This window comes from Rattus norvegicus, chromosome 3 (assembly GCF_021556685.1).
Source record: "Rattus norvegicus strain SHRSP/BbbUtx chromosome 3, alternate assembly SHRSP_T2T, whole genome shotgun sequence".
Lineage (NCBI taxonomy): Eukaryota > Metazoa > Chordata > Mammalia > Rodentia > Muridae > Rattus > Rattus norvegicus.
Genome location: NC_141536.1, coordinates 23,919,466 through 23,938,941, shown reverse-complemented (window position 1 = coordinate 23,938,941; position 19,476 = coordinate 23,919,466). Strand labels below are relative to the sequence as shown.

Below are 19,476 nucleotides of genomic sequence, written 5' to 3'. Positions count from 1 at the left end.
AAACCAGCATGCTCCCGTGAATTTTTGCATCACAGCAAGCATTTCGGAATGAAAGATAAATTTAGGATGTCTTCACAGCAGGGTTTCTTACTTGTTTTCTTCTGTAAGAACTCACTGCTCATCTAGGCATCATGTCTTCATACTCATTTCCCCTCTCCAATCAGACCACTAGCTCCTTGTTTTCCAATATGGGGTGTGGGGTGCATTCAGTTTAGATAACTTAGTGAGAAATAGCCTAAATCAACTGTATTTTTACCTTTTGCAATGTCCACATTTGAACATTGGAATGCAAACCCAAACACATTAAAAGATGGAAGGATGAATTATGTACACACATAAGTGGTGTTTATCTGCACAGCCATGGCTGTTACCGCCAGGACCTACTTTCACTCTTATTAGGATTGAAATGATGATAAAGTTTGAGTAATACTTGAATTTCCTATATGATATGATTTGGATTTAGATTTAAACTGAAGACAGAGAAAACTCTGAAAGGACATGGAATTAGGGTATATAGAGAATATCCTGAAACATTCACACTGGCAGGAAGAAAAATGAAGAAATGTGTGGGAAGCAAGTTTGCAGTTCCTGAAAGAGATCAATGGCTCACGCCTGGTGACAATTGCTAATTGTCATGCAGTTGGTGAACCGATTCTATTACTGGCATTGCATGGTCCTTATGCTTTGTTAATATCCTACTATCTAAAGTACCTATGACCTTAGTTGTGCTGTGAAAATTAAGTATTTTCAGATATCAATACTTTTTTGTCTGGCTAGGTCAAGGGTCTATGGTGTGTGGGAGTTTGCAGTATATGCAACCACAGAGAAACTGAGTTTCTTTAAATGCCAACTACTACTTTCAAGTGAAAATACCTTACCTCACTAGCCTCCCACCCACACATCAATAAATTCTGCCCTCACAGGAACTTCCTGTGTTCTATTTCTATTTAAGTATTCAAACTTGTCTTTGTCTATATAAATGAAACAATATGCTAGGAGTATAAATAAGATCTCCAAGTAATTTTTTTGGTATACCTAAGCCCATGTATCTTTTTTTTGATATGCATGTTTGTCATAGTCTTATTCTTCAGCTCTTGAAGTACAGTTACATTCCTTATTTTCTATTGTTAAAAGATAAACACAATATTTTAACCTTCATATAAGAATTTAAAATTCAAATATTACTTAGCCTTGGTAAAACACTTAACCTGTTTTTTTTTTCTCTAAAGCTTATTATAGTTGTGACAGTTTAGCTTCAGATTAATATCTGGTTATTGATAAGTACAATCTTCCGTTTAAATATAGAACTATTATTGTAAGTTTGGAAAGACTATACCTCAAGTTTCATTACATCAGTGCCATGTGCTATTTTAAAATTATTAGTGTCTAATAAATCCTAATACTGGGATGCTCATTCCCTACCATGTGTAGATTTTTGATGCCTGTCATTCATATATAATATCTACAAAATTAATCTTCCCAAAATGTTTTAAATATTTATCTCTAGTGTTCCTATTCAGAACCCCTGAGAGTCCAGAATGGTTGAATGAAAGGCACGATAGAAGGAACAGCTGAGAGCTCACATCTCAAACCTTAAGCATACAGTGACATAGGGACATAAGGATGTAGAAAGGACCAGCTTAAAATGATGTCTTTTAAAACATTGCTGTTTTAAAACACACTTCTTTCAGGAAGGCCACATATCCTAATTCTTTCCAAACAATTCTACTAACCTGGGACCAATTATGTCTCATAATAAGTGAGGTGATCCAAATTCAGAAAGGCATAACAAAATCTCTCACTTCTCTCCCATATATGGATCCTAATTTATAAGATAGACATGTATCCATGTGAAATGTGAGAATAAAAATCAAAAACTGAGAAAGGAGATGAGAGAGAGAATAATATTAGGTGATGATTAAGAATGTTTTATAGGCAAAAGCATACATGATTAATTCAAGAGGTACAAAGCCAATATTTTACTAGTTCAAGGTGCATATATGAATTCAACGTGGTTTGTATTGAAGTATGAAAAACCACTTTGCTTTCCAAAAGCCCCAGTGTGTATTACTTCTCTGAGGCAGTGTAGCAAATTATGGCCTGTCTTTTGAATTCCATTGAACATCCCTCCTCTAGGAATTAGTCACGGCTAATAACTGAGTACTTGTGTCACATTGACCCACTTAGGAAAAGTGACTTTTTTGAAATTAGGTCTGTGGTGAGTAGTTATTCAAATTGAACTTTTTCCCCTTCTATTTAAAACTTTATCAAATCATTCCTTCACAATGTAATATGTCAATTATACTGTGGTTAATAAATCGTAGCATTAAAAAGAAATGCATCCATTGTAAAATATATAATATCTAGGAATTTTTGATTAGTAATAACAAATATGAAGAATAATAACATCTTTAAACAAGTAAATGTACATTAAGGTTTGCTTTTACCTATTATGTATTTGTTCTACTTATAGGTTTTATATACTTTGTGAAAAATTCTATTTTTCAAATATATATATGTGTGTGTGTGTGTGTGTGTGTGTGTGTGTGTGTGTGTGTCTATTAGGATTATTTGAAACATTCCTAAACCACACTTTTTTTCTCGTAACTAGATGACTCTTGCAAACTGACTTGTGAAAATGGAGGAAGGTGCATTTTAAATGAGAAGGGTGATCTGAGATGTCACTGCTGGCCCAGTTATTCAGGAGGAAGGTGTGAAGTCAACCACTGTAGCAATTACTGTCAGAATGGAGGGACCTGCATACCATCTGCTCTAGGTAAATATCTGAAACAACTATATATGGAAATTCCTTTCATTTCTTTTTTATATTTTTATTGTATATTTTATGTATTTACATTTCAAATATTATCCCCTCTCTCCCCTGTCCCGTGCTCCTTCCCCACGCTTCTATGAAGATGCTCCCACTCCCACCTGCTCACTCCCACCTCAATGCCCTGGCATTCCCTTACACTGGGAAAACAAGCTTTCCCAGGACTAAAAGCTTTTCCTCTTATTGATGCCAGACAATGCCATCCTTTGCTACGATATGTGGCTGGAGCCATGGGTCTGCCCATGTGTACTCATTGGTTGGTGGTTTAGTCCCTGGGAACTCGGGTCTGTTTGGTTAATATTGTTCTTCTTCCTATGGGATTCTTAATAGGTAAAATAATAATCTTGATCTAAACTAAATCATAAAAAATTAAATTAAAATTAATTTTTCAAAATCAAAGGCATTTATTATTGTATCAAAAAATCATATCACCAAATTAATAATAGCAATGGACACATATGGATTAGCATGTACCTTATGGAAAGGTTAATGTTTGAACAAGAATCAAAAGAGCTAGCATTCAAGTGCTTTTTAATTTTCATTATAATCACATAACTATATATACACACATCTTAAAAACTAATATAATTCCATATAGAATTTTACATATTTCATTTTAGTTAATTTTTCCTTCCCTCTTTTCAGACCTTATCTCCCTGTCCCATTTGCTCCAGTTTAAATTGATATTTGTGCAGGGTGAGAAATATGGGCCTACCTAGCTTTTTTGTAGGTGGATATCCAGTTTTGATGCCAAGCTTTATTGAATAGGCTTTCTTTTTAGTGCATGAGATTTTGACAATTGTGTAAAATTTAGTTTTTCATAGTTGAACTGTTATATAATTGCTATATAATTGCAGCTTTGATTGTTCTTCATTGATCTACAAGTTTTCTGTGAAAGAATCATAGTGCTTTTACTACCATAACTTTCTAACTATGTATATATACATAACAAACACACACATGCACACAGACACACACATATGTAAACATTACCTGTGTGTACATATATATATATTACCTGTGTACATATATATATGAATATATACATATTCATATTTATTGTGTATTTGTATATGGTGTACATATGTTTTTCTGTGGTTGTTATCTGTGCATGTTGGTGCTGGAACTTAATCAAGTATACTGTTCTCTGTCTTACTTCTTGAAACAGAGTTTATTTACTGATAAAACTCAACATTTTGATCATACTGGCTGACCAGTAAGGTTCCAGAATCTACCTGTCTCCACTTTCTCAAAGCTATGTGTCTCAGGGTTTTATTGGTGTGAGTAGACACCATGGCCAATGCAAGTCTTATGAAGAACATATATTTGGGGCTGCTTTACATATTCAGAGAGTCACATTATCATCAATGTGAGAGCGTGGCAACATCTAGGGAGACATGGTGCAGGCATTGCTGAGAGTTCTACTCCTTCATCTGAAGGCTGCTAGTGGAGACTCACTTCTAGGCAGCTAGGGCTAGTGACACACCTATTCCAACAAGGCCATACCACCTAATAATGTCACTCCCTGGCCCAAGAATATACAAACCATCATATTCTACTCCTTGGTTCCATGAGGTTGTTCAAACATTGTATCTATGAGGGACATACCTAAACATAGCATATGCAAAATGCATTTAGTTTACCTCCAAATGCCCATAGTATAGAGCAGTCTCAACAATGTTAAAAGTCCAAAGTTCAAGGTCTCTTCTGAGATTCATTCAATCACTTAAATGTAGTCCCAAAAGCAAGACAGGAAACCAGCTAGACAAAATCCATATTCTGCATCTTTATGTTGGATATCAAAGCAGTGTTCAGATCTCCAACTCCTTTTTATCTTTGTTGACTACACCAAATTTCTTTCTCATTGGCTGGTTCTACTTGCTATTAGCAACTTTTCTCAGCAGATAACGTATGGCTCTGCTATCTCTTGCAAGACATCTTAAGGTCTCCAAGGCAACTTCAGTATTACAGCTTCTTCTTTAAATGTCTGTGATCCACACATGATCTTCTGGGCTTCTCTTAAGTGTTGGCTTCACATCTCCAGTTCTGCCCTCTGTAGCACTCTAAGCCCAGGTTGACTTCCTTCCATTGGTACTGTTATTCTTCATGATCATTGCACAGAACTGGCATCTCCAATACACTGGGGTTGTCCGCTAAAACTAGGCTTCACCAATAGCCTCTCACGAGTCATCTTCATGATGCCAAGCCTCAACTCCTTTGCATGACCCCTTCTGTCCTGGGCCAGCAACTGCAACTGAGGCTGCACTTTCACCAATGACCTTCTGTAGCCTCTCACAGTGCCAAGCCTCAGCTGTTCTTCATGACTCCTTCATGCTTTCAAAACCAGTACCACCTAGGTGACTCTTACACATTATTAAGTACAACTGTAGCATGAGGTGCAATCTTGACTGTTTCTGGAAGACAGCTTGTTTGTGCTCTCAGAAAACACTACCTTGGTGATTCTGGTCTCTTCTTAATCACCCCTAATTTTTTATTGGAATTTTTTAAATTGATACTTCATATGTTATCCCCTTTCCCAGTTTTCTGGCCATAAACTCCCTATCCCATCTCCCTCCTCCTTATTCTAAGAAGCTGTTCCCTCTAGCTAAACAGCATCAATTGTCCCAGTAACCCCTTCTATTTTTCACTCTAAAGCCAGAGACATGTTGCCAAAGCTGCCAGGTTCTGCTGCTTGCTGGGGCTGGAATATAGCCCCCTTGTTCTAATACATTATCAGCAGCTTTCTGCTTTCCAACTCCTTCATTGCCTAAGCTTGGATGTCCTGGACCTTGCTCTATAGACTGACTTTGAACTCAGATATCTGCATGCCTGACTCCTAAACACTGGGAATTTAAGTTTTTCATCACCAATAACTTTCTCTGTCTCAGGCTGGCCTTGAACTCAGAGATCTGCTTGGCTTTATTTCCTGGGATTAAAGGTGCATACCATCATGCCTGAATCTAAATTTAGCTGGGTGATACCTTGCCCCAAAGTCTCCCTTCCTTAATCTGCTCTCTCCTAGAATAAAGGATCCAGCTCAATTTCTGTTCCTGGTGCCCCATTAATACTCAAACCATATATATAAAATACTTTTCCTTTTTCAGCTTGCTACACTTATTTAAAATGTCCTTTATGAGACTTAACCAGAGAACCAAGTCTATGATGGGTGTTTCTGAGACTTCCTTTGTCGATGCAATTAATCTGAGTTATTCACCTCAGCCTCAGCCTCAGGCAGACTATTCAGACAAGGGCAAAAAGTAGCCACATTCTTCACCAAAATATCAGAAAAGCAGTCTCTAGACCACATATTGAAATTCTTTAGTGACACCTCTTGGGCCAGGTCTGCACAATTCAAATCACTCTCAGTAACAAAGTCTTCCATATTCCTACTAGTATAGCCACTAAGCCCTTTTTAAAGCATTCCACTGTTTTCCAAATCCAAAGTCACAAAATACACATTCTTCTAAACAAAATCATAGTCAGGTCTATCATAGCAGTACCCCAGTTTCGGGTACCAACTTCTATCTTAGCTAAGATTTTACTGCTTTGAACAGACACCATGACCAAGGCAATTCTTATAAAGGACAAAATATAGTAGGGACTGGTTTATAGGTTCAGAAAGTCAATTCATTATTATCAATGTAGGAGCATGACAACATCTAGGCAGGCATGGTACAGGCAAGTTGAGAGTTCTACATCCATTTTATTCTATGTAGATCTAGTTCTAAAAGTTATTTCATTTGTATTTTGCTTATTTATTTGTTTTGTTTTTGTACTTGTATGTTGACCTATAATGTGGTCAATTTTGGAGGATATTCCACGAGTCACCGAGAAAAATGTGTCTTTTCATTTTCAGCCTTGAATATTATGAATATTGTTAATTATAGTTGATCTATTGCTTAGTTTAATTCTGAGGTTTCTTTACTGATTTTTAATTTGAAGGACATATCTAAAGATGAGGATTGGGTTTTAAACCACTCATCACTATTATTTCTGACCTATGCAATATTTTATTCCTCTATGTTTTTGTTTTATGAAATTGGTCCAGAAATTTAATGCATAAAAATTTACAATAGTTATATCATCCTTTATTTTTTTCTGATCTATTTTAGTTTGAAGTTTGCTACATCTTCTCTTTCTTTGATAATCTGACTTTCATAGTGCCTTTCACAATTTTGGGTTATCTTTTTCTATCTCTGTGTGATTTTTGGAAATAAACAGATAACTAGATAGTGGTTTCCAATTCATCCTTTTAGTGTTCATTTTTTTTAATTGAAAAGTTAGGGGCATTTCCATTCATGGTTGTAACTGAGAAATATTTGCCATTGTTTCTCTTCTACTGTTTGTTGTTGTGGTTGGTTAGTTGGTTGGTAACTCTTTTCTTCTCACCCAAGTAATTTTAGAAGTTAACCAATATGCCTTACTGGACAGGATTGTTCCTTCCCTGTTCCCTTTTTTTCACTATTTACATGGACTATATTTTAACCATCAATACTTTATGTTATATTGCCCTTCTTCTGTGTATAATGTTTAAGAATTTCCCAGCAGTGCTGGATTAGTTGTCATCCCAAACTTGTCTTTGTCGTGAAATAATTGTATTTCTACATTTCGTTAGGTAATGTCTCTTGGTATAGCAACTTGATTGACAATTATTTCAAAGCAAGGTATATATTAGTGTGAAGTTTCTCTGCTTTTTGGATTTATTATTCTGTTTCAGTCTTTGTACTGAAGTTGATATTTTTCTCCTACAGCTTTTATTACCATTGCATTGCATTGTGTAGTTGACATCTAGAGACTATGTCATGAAGAGATTCTTCTCTGGTAGATTTTGATGTCTACATTTCTTTTCTAGGTTTGAAAAGTCTTGGCTATATCCATACTGAAAACCCTGCCAAACCTATAGACTTTGTCTCAGCTCCATCTTTTATAGTATGCATTCTAATGTTTGGTCTCTTGAGTATACTCTTGTAATCTTAGAAGTAAGTTTGTGTCCTGGTCATTGTTTTTTTTTTCCTCTTATGTGTATAATAATGTGTCAGACTTAGGCTCTATTACTGATATTTGTTCTTCAGCTTGGTCATGATTTTTGATGATGCTTTCTGCTATGTAATTTATTAGATATAAGTAATTCAGTCACTTCCAGAATGTATAATTTCTATTGCAATATACTATTTTTTCTAAAGTTTTTCTCCATATTTTATATTTTTCTTTCTTTCAGGGTACTGATTCTTTCATTTACATTTAATATTTTTGTCTATACCTTGAGCTAATTTCCTAAGTTTCATTTCTTTGTCTTAGCCTGAATCTCTTATTTGCCAACTTCAGCCTTCTACGTGGTCATTGGATGTTTAAAATGCTGTACTATTCACTCTTTTTGGCAGTTCAGTTATATCCTCAATTTTGTTAACTCATTGTAGAGCAATCACAGTAAAGTGTTATCTCATGATATTTTTTTCCTTTAGTGTAGTGTTTTATGTGCTCGTGCCCTCTGGCTTGCAGTTTTCCCTCCTTTGCACTGTTTTCATTAGTTTTGTGTTTAAGTTCTGAAGGAAAGTCCACAGCAAGAGTTAATATAATGCCTTCATGAAAGATTCTATTGATAGTTACAAGGTTTTAGTCTTCTCCTAATTTGAGTCTCACATAGATGGCCAGGTAGTCTAGGATAGTCTTTGTCGATAGGCAGTATTGTGTTTTGAGGAGAGTGACAGAGTTATGGTGTTTGTCAATATTTACTTTGAAGTTCCAGAGAGTGGACTACACAGTGCATATAAACCTAGCAATAGTCATTTTGAGGTTTGCCTGCTTCTCTATTATTGCTGCCCTTGTAGCACCCCTTGCAGTATATTTACTCAGATCCTTGTCTTGCTCTTGGGCCCTCTCATTGCTGAACACTCCAGATTGACTGCACTACTGCGATTTCCTTGTGTGCTTGTCTATGTTAGTCTAAAACTGCATGTTTAAAGAATTTATAGGTTTCTGTAACTTTAAGGTCTGAGGTTTTCTTCCCCACCATAGAAATAATGTCCCTAAAACTAAAAATTAGGTGCTATTTAAAGTTAGATTCTTTTTAAAAGAAAATAAACTCCACTAGAATCTTTGGTTGCATCCTCTTTCTCATCTGCAATTTTAAGTGTTCTATAGTAATTGTAAAATCTAAGACATTAAAGGGTTTTTTATTATTCACTTTACATCCCAATCATTGACACTGTCCCTGTTCTCTTCCCAGTCCCACCCTTACAAAGTCCTCTCTGTATTGCCAACTTAGAGAAGGAGATTCCCCCTGGAGAATAAGAATTTGATAAATATTTATTGGATAAAGTTTAGTAATATGGATATAGTTTTCTTGAAGAGAAAAAGCATTGCTTTGATAAACTGTTTTGAGATTTGTCATTTAATGGGCATGGACATTTTGCTAAGATAGTAAAAGTAATTGATTCCTGGTAGGTTGCAAAATTCATATGCTTATGGAATATTTTTACATTCTAATTTATAATTATTTTATTTAACCTATATAGAATCTATACAAAGAAATGTCTGTAATGAAGAGAATTTATTATATTTATGTTAAAGTCACTCATCCAGATGTTTAAGCATAATATATAAACATTATCTACATACCTAATTTATTAGACCATAATTTCCACAATTTGTCAAGAAAATTATATTGCATATTTTTAGTAAAATTAGTTATCATATAATTTCAGTCTGAGTCACAGTTAAATAATATAATAATTAATACATAAATAATTGGATAGCAATTAACTCACTTACAAGGAATTTTTATGCATAAATATGATGTTTTAAAATTTTGTGTTATAGACTGAAAACTCTAATTATCTTTGTAAATGTTCTTTTGTTAAACAAATCCCAGTGGGTACATCATGGATTTATTTGTTGTTGATTAACTTTCATTTATGCCTATTGTAAAATTCCTATACAGACAGTACACAGTTAGGATATGCATCAGATTTAATTGTAATATGACAGTTGTATAGAACAATAATAATAAAAGAATGGTAATTAGTATTTAATGAAACATATCTGAGAGTTACAAGTTTATTTTATAATAAAATAATGCATCCTCTTCAATTCCAAATGTTTTTAAATAAGTAGTACTAAAATGAAATGTGTAAACTAAATTCATGTAGGAAGATAATCCATAGTCAAATATTATTAATTGATTACATTTAAAAAGATACACTAGCTCATTTCTAAAATCTACTCATAGACTGATTTTAAGATAAATGAAACCATGGAAGAAATAATGAATTTTAGGATAAAGCATATTATTAGTCAATCAGTCTTGTTTATATAAAGAGTGAATGGTTTATAAAACTTTATCTTCTATGAATATCTAATAAGTTATTTATGGAACTAGCAGCTACATTTACATTTAGTAGTATTCTTGTGAATGCTTGTTCTTTAAAGTAAAATATTTGCTGATGGGCTATTTTAAAAATGGAAGACGTTAGCACTTGTTAAAAATTTAACAGTATAAATGTTGATATTTGGAGGCAAAATACAAATTGAATCAGACACAATGTAAATGAAAAGGGATCTAGAGAGGGGAATGGTAGAAAACTGACTCTGAAGGCAAAGCAGATATAATCAGGGAGGGTATTAAGTGAGGAGGAGGGTATAAGAATGGTGCTGACGTGAGTGGGGTTGGGACAAACAATGTTAGGGTCCATGAAAAAGCCATGAGAAACATAAAATCTTACAAGATTTAGTTTCATTGGAGATACTCTACACAGGGCATAGCAGTTTCCAAGTAGGGGGTTGGGGATTTGGCTCAGAGGTAGAGCGCTTGCCTAGCAAGTGCAAGGCCCTGGGTTCGGTCCCCAGCTCCAAAAAAATAAAAAATAAAAAATCTCCAAGTAGCCATATACTACTAAACCAAAAGCACCAAAAGCCAGTGTCTCCCTTCCAGTTGTTGGTTAAGGGAGTCTTAAGAAAATGTCAATATGATCTATGCTATTGCCGTTGCTCTTGGGTGCCTGTCAGACCATACTCCCTAGAATACAATTTGTTTTTATCAAAAAGAAATCTTTACTTCAAAGAAAGGAAAGATAATACTTTTGAAAATAACTGAGTTAGATTCCAAGCGTAAGATTTTGCTAACTGGAAGCAGCTTGGATACTTATATTTTTATTAATTATTCTAATTTACACCCCAAATCTTGCTCCCTTGCTCCCCATCACAGAGTTCTTCATCCTATCCCCTTCACTTCTGAGAGGGTCTTCTTCACCCAAGTCATCCCCTTCCCGGATGCATCAAGTCTCTACAAGATTAGCCACATCATCTCCCACTGAGACCAGACAAGCCCATATATGTGGGAGGAATCAGGCCATCCTGTGGATGCTCTTTGGTCAGTGGCTTCGTCTCTAGGTGGTCCAGTTAGTTGATACTGTTGTGCTTCCTGTGGGGTTGCCATCTTCTTCAGCTCCTCAATCCATCCCTTAACTCTTCAATAGGGTTCCACAACATTAGTCCAAAGCTTGATTGTGAGTATCTGAATCTGTCTCAGTCGACTTCTGGTAGAGGCTCTAAGATGACAGCCACTCTAGGCTCTTGTCTACAAGTACAACATGGCATCAGTAATAGTGTCAGGGTTTGTGCCTGCCCATGAGATGGGTCTCCAGTTGAGCCTGTCACTGAATGGCTTTTCCTTCAGTCTCTCTGCTCCATGTTTGTCCCTACATGTCTTTTAGGCAGGAACAATACTTGTTTAATCTTAAAACACTCACGACTTACAGGAAAGCTACGAATATACTTTCATTTCTCTGAATTGCTCTGGTGGAGAGATTGTCAAGCACAGGTGAGAATTCCATGCTTCATTATCTCTGTCACGTGCTGCTTTCATAGTATAATTATTAATATTAATTATCAACATAATTAATTAATATTCATAGCTAAGGTTATATGTTTAGATGTGATTCACTCATTGTTCCTTACCCTCCAATTGCTACCGGCACCCCAATCACGTTTTTTTACCGTTTCTTGCCATGTGCTCTCTGAGTCTATTTACTTCTGCCTGTATGTAACTGGGTGTGAGACTCTACAGGAGTGTAAGTAGCCTCTCAGAGTCTGCATCCCAAAAGAAAACTAACTTTCCCTCCTGATGCTGATATCAGAAACCAATGGATTTACAGGCAAGAACTTCATGAACTCCTATGCAATCCATGCAGGGGATTTGGTTGGCTTACCCTTGTGTAAATCCTATGATTGTATTCCCAGGTGTGAGTTAATATATGCAACAATGCTGTCCTATCTGGCAAATATTGTTTCATTACAAACATTCATTCTCTTTCACGTAGTGCCTCTTCTTTAAGCTTTGGAAGGAAGATTGAGATATCACTCTCCTACAGTCTTTTACTTGATGCATGTTGAAAACTATGGAACTCTTCGTTAGCCACCATCTACTGCACATTGGAGCTTCCCTGAAGTTGAGAGATACACTAATGTATATGAATAAAAATAAGATTCAGGGAACATCTTACTACTATGCCCATTTACCAAAATAATAATACCTGATTGTGTTCTCCCTTAGAGCCTATAACCTGGCCAGCTGTAGCCAAGTTACTGGCACCAAAGCTAGGATCCATCTTGTGTGGAGTAGGACTTAAATCAAATCAGAAAATGGTTAATTGCTCAAATAATGTACATGCCTCTGTCGAGCCAGTAAGAATTGAGCTGCAAAGTCAATGTCAACTTGCTTTATCCATGTTCTATAACTCAAATATTTGAGGTCTTCAGTAATGTAATATTACTATCAAATTTCCAAGGAAAAGACCAAGCAAGGGCTCCTGTCTGCTGTGTTTGTGAAAATGTTCTCTATTACACCAAGAGCATCCAAAAATTAAATAGAATTTTCCAATCTTTACTAGTTGCATTTGATTTCTTCTGATACCCTGAATTTTCTAATGCTCTTGTGCTTCTTTACTTTGTCCACTGCTACTTTTTTGCTCAAGCTAATCCTCATTACTCTTGGCATGAATTATTTCTCTCTATGTAATGCCTGAATGCTTAGTCTGAGGATAAAATAATTCATTTTGGACATGTTTTTCTTTCTTCAGTTACCATGTGCTAAACTTTATCAGTCTCTTTACTTACCACCTTAATTTGCTCCCTTTTCTTGTCTTTATTTTCATTCACTGAAATTTGCCAGAGGAAATATTTTATCTTTATTTGAGCAATAAATGGAAAAAAACATTTGTTACCACTCTAAGGAAACATCCTGCTAATGTAAAGTAAATCATTTTTGGCAACAAAAATAATGAACTTACTCAGCTCTAATAATCTCCTTGTTTCTAGAGTATTAATAGACATTTATCTAGCACCAAACAGCATTTATAAATAATTTATTTTTAAAGCAGTAGTGTTCATCATAAAATTATGGATGACTCGTGTATTTAGAGCAAATTTCTAGTGGTTTTAAGGGTGTAGTGTTCTTTCAGAGTAATTACTTTGAGCGTACTGAATACATTATATTTATTTTTCATTCTTCAAGAATTACAGGTGAATTTTACTTAAACATGTTTTGTTCCTTATAAATACTATGTGAAATACAGGCTGTATACTTGGTAGTTGATTCCTAGAGGCAACTTATTCTTACTCTTTCAGCAGCAATTGACCTCTTGTAGCTCCTCTCTGGGGGTGCACCAGGCGGAGTTTCTGACTTGAACTGATGTCAAACAGTGTTATTTTCATCATACTTGATCGAGCAGGAATATTGTTGAGATGTTATGGATTTATTTTCCCTGAAATTCCACAATAAATAAAAATATATTAAAACTATGGGCTATACAGAGTCTATGACCATATATAAAATAATTGTATCATTATGTTTAAAATCTTAAGAAGTCTTATTATTTCTCAGGCAATTCTAGTTTGCCCCCAGATTACCAATGATGACAGCACTGACAGCACAGACACTGGCTGTAAGCCCAGGCTGAGCCTGGTGACTGAGTCTGCTTATTGCAATTTACGCTTTTGCGTTTCCCTTTATGTGTTTACAATAGATGGTTTTCTTCTCTGTGTCTGCCAAAGCAGTTCCTGCTTAGTGATAAGCCAGGCAGAGAGGTGCTTCCTCGGTATATAACATGGAAAACATAAAGGAATGTTTGCTATGGTGATAAATGACTCCCCACAGAAAAGAATGAGGGAAATGTTGAAAGATAACCTAGGAAATGTTCTACTGTGTTTAACACACAGTATTTAGTAGACTACCAGAATTTTTTTAACATAAGTAAATATCAAACCTACATAAACTAATTCTCAGTTAATGTTTATGTATTAAACATTAGTATGTTTATTTGTGTTAAGAAAATGTCATTAATATCTGTAACCATTATATATGACATAATTCCCATTAACCATTAAAATGTCTCCCTGAGGCATTTGTCTACTGATGTTTTGTGTACTGACTAGTGACTTCACCACTGACTAGTAGTGGTGAACACTGAGTGATTACTTGCAAATTCTCTGAATTTTATAACAAAAGTAAAGTCTTTGATATAAGAATAAAATAATTGAAAAAGTAGACACAAAAGAGAAAGAGAGCAATATATAAGTACTGTTAGCTCATAACGTATCCATGATATGACCTAACAATGTCAGATAAGTTCAGTTTGTACTTCTTTGGATATACAGCTCATCTGAGACTGGAGAGTTTTTGGTATAATAAAGTCACAGAACACATGGTAAGCATAGCTTTGCCAGAAACCTCATGCCCTAATTTTTATCTACTGAAGTTTCATTTAAGGATAATAGTGTGGTTTTATTTCTTTTGTCCACTAGGAAGACCCACCTGTATCTGTGCCTTGGGCTTTACTGGGCCGAACTGCGGCAAGACAGTCTGCGAAGATTCTTGTCACAATGGTGGGAGCTGTGTTGTGACTGCTGGGAACCAACCTTACTGCCACTGTCAGGCAGACTACACTGGAGACAGATGCCAGTACTGTAAGTGAAAGTGAAGTGAAGTGTCCTCTCTCAGCTTGCCAGCAGCAAGCTTTGATGTTTGCATTAAGTAATACTATGGTTCACATCTGTGCTCTTTCCTTTCTTCATTTTGCTACACCCCTCTCTTCAGGCTCTTAAACTTTTCTTGTCACTTAAACTCCAATAATTTTTACATTATTTTATCCTATTCTAAAAGATTTTATCTGTTCTGTTTCCCAAGTTAAATTCAAAGGCTCATTACTATAATTGGCCCCATATTTGCATCTTTAACTTTCTTACTTATTTCTATACTCCTGGAAGCCTTTAGAGATCTTTACTCTTTCCCATACCCCTCTTCTAAGAAGCACAGCTAGACACAGCCCAGAGTGTGTTCTACTGGTCTCATCCTCAGAAGCCTGGACAGAACCAGAATTTCTTCATCCAGTTTCCTAGAACTTTTGCTTTCTAACATGGTCTTTCTGAAAAATACAAATCCAAAACATCCTATAGCAGTATGTGTTAGTCCCAACATCATTTTGTCTCTCTTTCTCCATTTACTTCACTTCTGTTAAGTTTCTGCCTTTGCTGTACTGGAGAAGTCGCTCTTATGAGACTAGTTGATTGGTTATGCTATGTTCAGTGGTCAAGTCTGAATTCCCGTTTTACATTTGCTTTCATTAATTTATTGATCCTTGTTTCTAAAGACATTTTCTTTACTAATATTTATAGACACTATTCTCTCCTATTTCCATTTGTATTTTGGTCATTGCTTCTTTGCTGGGTCCTTTGTGCATGTTTCTGAGGGTGAAATATTACTTTTGAGCTTAAACATTGATGTGACTGCAAGTACTATTGTCATCTCTGCTTTTCTCACTCCCAGTACTGATTCCTATACAAAGTCTCATATTTTAAAATAAACTTATTTTTCTTTTCAAAATGCTGTTTTCAAGGCATCATTTTCTGTTCTAAATCCACGAGTATATATTATTTTAATATGTTTAGATGTTTCTTTAGGGTAAATAAATTTGGAAACCAGTGTCTAGATGATTTTACTTATAGGGGTTTTTATATGGGGTTTTTGTAGCACCCAAACGAGGACTCTAATTTTTTATGCTGAACCTGTATGTAAGCTTAAGAAATGATTCTCAGTTTTCTGTGAGAGTTAATCTTATCTCACAGTTAGCCTGACTTTTTTCACCTTGATTTATCCTACCTTCTTTATTTGAAATGTTTAGCAAGGAACACTCATTGGCTGTCCAAAATCAAGGAAGTCCTTGTTGACTCTGCAGTCTTTTATATCTTCTCTTCATCCTTTAAAACATCCAGAATGTGAACTGTGCTCATTATCTTTACTCTTATTCAGTCATGCAAGCTGCCAGGACCCATTTGTCTGTTTTATTCCTAACTGATACCTGTGCTTCCTATCTTTGCTACTGGTGTACATTATCGAATGACAGTCACATTTATATGCTTTATGTAAAATAAGCTTTCTGACTATTTTAAGCACATTTGTTGAAAACTTTATTTATCTTTGTACTAAGATAATGTTTTTTCTCCTGTTCATTTTCTTTGTTCTACAACGCACTGGGTATTACTTTTATGATTCATTTAAGAAGATTCCACCAGTGCAGCATAAGGAGTCTTATTGTTAGAGACAAGATCTAAACCAGACAATAGACTTTCATGAATCAATTCTTAAATTCATCTAATGTTACTCGAAGCATGCCCCACCTCTATGTTCAGTGAAGGAAGGAAGCGCAGGGAACAGTACATAGCCATGCTATGTCCACTAGTTGATTTGACAGTGCAGCACTGATTATCCAACCCTGGCATTGCAGTGTGACCACATCTGCTGTAGCAAGGAAATGGTTAATTTGCAGTCTCCATTTCCTTCTTAGAACTTTATTTCTTCCCATGTGAAGCCAAGCTCCTTTTGACAATAAATGATGTCACTACACTATGCCTGTCCCTTATTACAAAATCCTCTATGTCCTGAACACCGGTCACATGAAAATACAATCCAGCTGCACTTGTGCTCTTGTTCCATGAGGCTCTTCTCCATATCCTCATTTCTTCATCTCTCTCCCATCAGCACAGCAGAGGATATCCGCATAACTGCTTCATTCAACTCATTAATTTCCTTTCTTCTTTTGTGCTCCAGCATTCTCATACTTCTAGGAAATGAAGGGCACTTCTAGCTACTGTCTCACAAAGGGTTGAGTTCATAACCTCTCCTTTATTATAGTAAGGCCATAGCCATGATGATCCTCCATATAAATGAAACTTATCTGGCAATCAGACTGTATCTACCACTTGCTAATATGCTTTGCAAATTATTCATGCCACACTCCCAGTTTAAACTGACCTTTTTCTCCTCTTCTAAGTCGGTTTTTATGTCCTCCGGCTTTGTCCACTCTGTTATTTTGTTTATTGTATGATCCTCAGATCAAAGACTTCTTCAAAGTTCTATCTCACAACAGGATCTGAAGAACAAACGAATATATAATAATTGCATAGATAACTCTAAATGAAGGTGAACTAAAAATGTTAATGAAAAAGCAATCAATATATTATATGAAAATGACTGGTCTATATAGTAATAATCCATAGCTATGGTGTGTGTGTGTGTGTGTGTGTGTATTGTTGTTGTTGTTGTTGCTGCTGCTGCTGCTGCTGCTGTTGCTGCTGTTGTTTGTTTTGTTTTTGTCTTAAAGGGTCGTGTGTATTCCAAACTGCCCCCCCACACACACGATGAAGAATGACCTTGACGTTGTTATCTTTAATCCTCCGTCCTATCTTCAGACTGCTCAGACCACAGTAAAGTCACACGATACTCCATTTGGGCTCAATATTGTAAAAATCTCTTGGTTCATTAGCCTTGTCTACCATCTGATGCACTGTGCTCTATCAGTTATCTTTCCTTATTTTTCAATGGAAAAATCAGCATTCTTAATTCTTTTCAAACAGCCTTAAAATGCTATATAGCCATCATTATGGAAATTTATATTCTTGCAAAGAACAAATTCAGTTAGCTTGCAATCTTAATTGACAACTTAATAGAATCACAGTGTGCGGCGGCCCACTGCTTTACCAGCCTGTGCCAGCCTCGCTATTAGCAATCAGAATGCTTCCCGCCATTTACTGTGGAGCACTTATTTAAATTAACTAATTAATCCTTAGACAGAGGTTAAATAAGTTGCCCAAGGACTTGAAGCAGTCAGAATTGGACCGGAGGAGTTGTTGATCAAGAAGTCTACAAACATCTAGGAGAACATTGGTGCTGTTCTCACGCTTTGCCATTAAAATGACAAATCTAACATCTGACGAAGTGTAATAAATTCAGAATCCATCAATGTGAGTCAGCAAAGTTCACTGAGCCCAGTGTTCTGTCAAAAGTATTTCTGGCAGACACAGTGCCCCCTCCCACCCCTGGTAAATGAAGGAATGAAAGATAAGCTCATTACGACACCTAATTACAGGCTTTTAGTGGGAGCTAAAACATCAGTCTTAGTTGTGTTGAGTTAAAACATCTTAGTACTTCACTAGCAAGTTAAACTCCAGAGGTCTGAATGCAAATTAACTTTGGCAGTAGCAATCTAGGTTAAAAAGAAAGATAAAAAGTAGCAAAGCTAAAATTTAATATTCTTTAAGATGTCTGCTTAAGACCAAATAGAGTTAAATTTCCATCTTGCTTTAAAGTCAGGATTCCTGATATCAATCAAAGCAAATAAGCGCAGCTTTGTGCATTTAAATAGAGGTGTTATTTGTGAAATCAATAAAACCTGCAGTTTTAATTGAAAGGTGGTAATACTAACCTATACACGCTACCATTTTAATGAGTTTTTCAAGTCTCCAAAATTAAATTGAAAAGTTTATTCTTATACTCCTTGTTAGACATTTTAAGATCTGAAATTTGTATGACTCCAAATTCAGGCTTCTCTTTTTATAGCACCCTACCATGTGATACCCTGTGCATACAGTAGCATATGGTAACCTGATCTTTCAAGTTTCTACATCGTTTTAAAAAAAGAATTTTAAATTTGAGTTATTAAGCTAATAACAAGCCTATTTAGATACTTAGAACAATCATGGTAAAGAAAAAGAATATTTTCAGTTGTTCTTGTTGCAAAGATGAACAGGAACTGAGGCCCTAAATGTGACACTATTGATACAGGAAGTAGAATGCCCTACAATCACCATTGGCCACCATGTCTGTCACATTTCGAGATTCTTTAGAGCAGTCCCTGTTGCAGTGGCATAAGTTATACATTACAATGTGCCAGTTGCCTCAAAGTTATTTTCTCTTGATGAGAAGAAAACAGAACCTTCATTCATCCAAGCTCTTAGCTCGGTCTGCATTGCACATCATGGTGTCCTCACTCTCCAAACGTTGAAACATGGTTATGTCTTTGACAGTGATTCCCCTTCCAGCAGTTCAAAGTTTTTGTTTCTTACTTGAAATTCATATGCTGTCTGCTGGCTGTCTAATGCCATGTTCTGTCTTCCTAAGTTTCCTTTGTCCTGGAAAGTGGTATCTCTCCTTTGAAGTTTTCAACTGTATTTTCACTCGTCAAGTCCTGAACTGCTTGGGCCACTAAGATAGACAGCTGCTCTTAGGTTTTGCTGAGGTCCCAGTGGCTTTCATTTGGATGAGTGTGCACAAAGCAGGTTCACCTGTGAGTGCACACAAAGCTGGTCCCTGATTC

General features: G+C 35.8%; 1 protein-coding gene across 2 annotated transcripts in view; it reads left to right on the top strand.

Moving 5' to 3' along the window:
- Lrp1b (LDL receptor related protein 1B) overlaps nt 1-19,476 on the top strand; it is a 2,085,328-nt gene that overhangs the window by 2,014,400 nt on the left and 51,452 nt on the right. For both annotated transcript variants that reach the window (XM_087654909.1, XM_087654910.1), the window contains exons 83-84: nt 2,612-2,776; nt 14,630-14,791. In XM_087654909.1, coding sequence (XP_087511035.1) covers nt 2,612-2,776; nt 14,630-14,791 — 327 coding nt within the window. The remainder of the gene's footprint in view (nt 1-2,611; nt 2,777-14,629; nt 14,792-19,476) is intronic.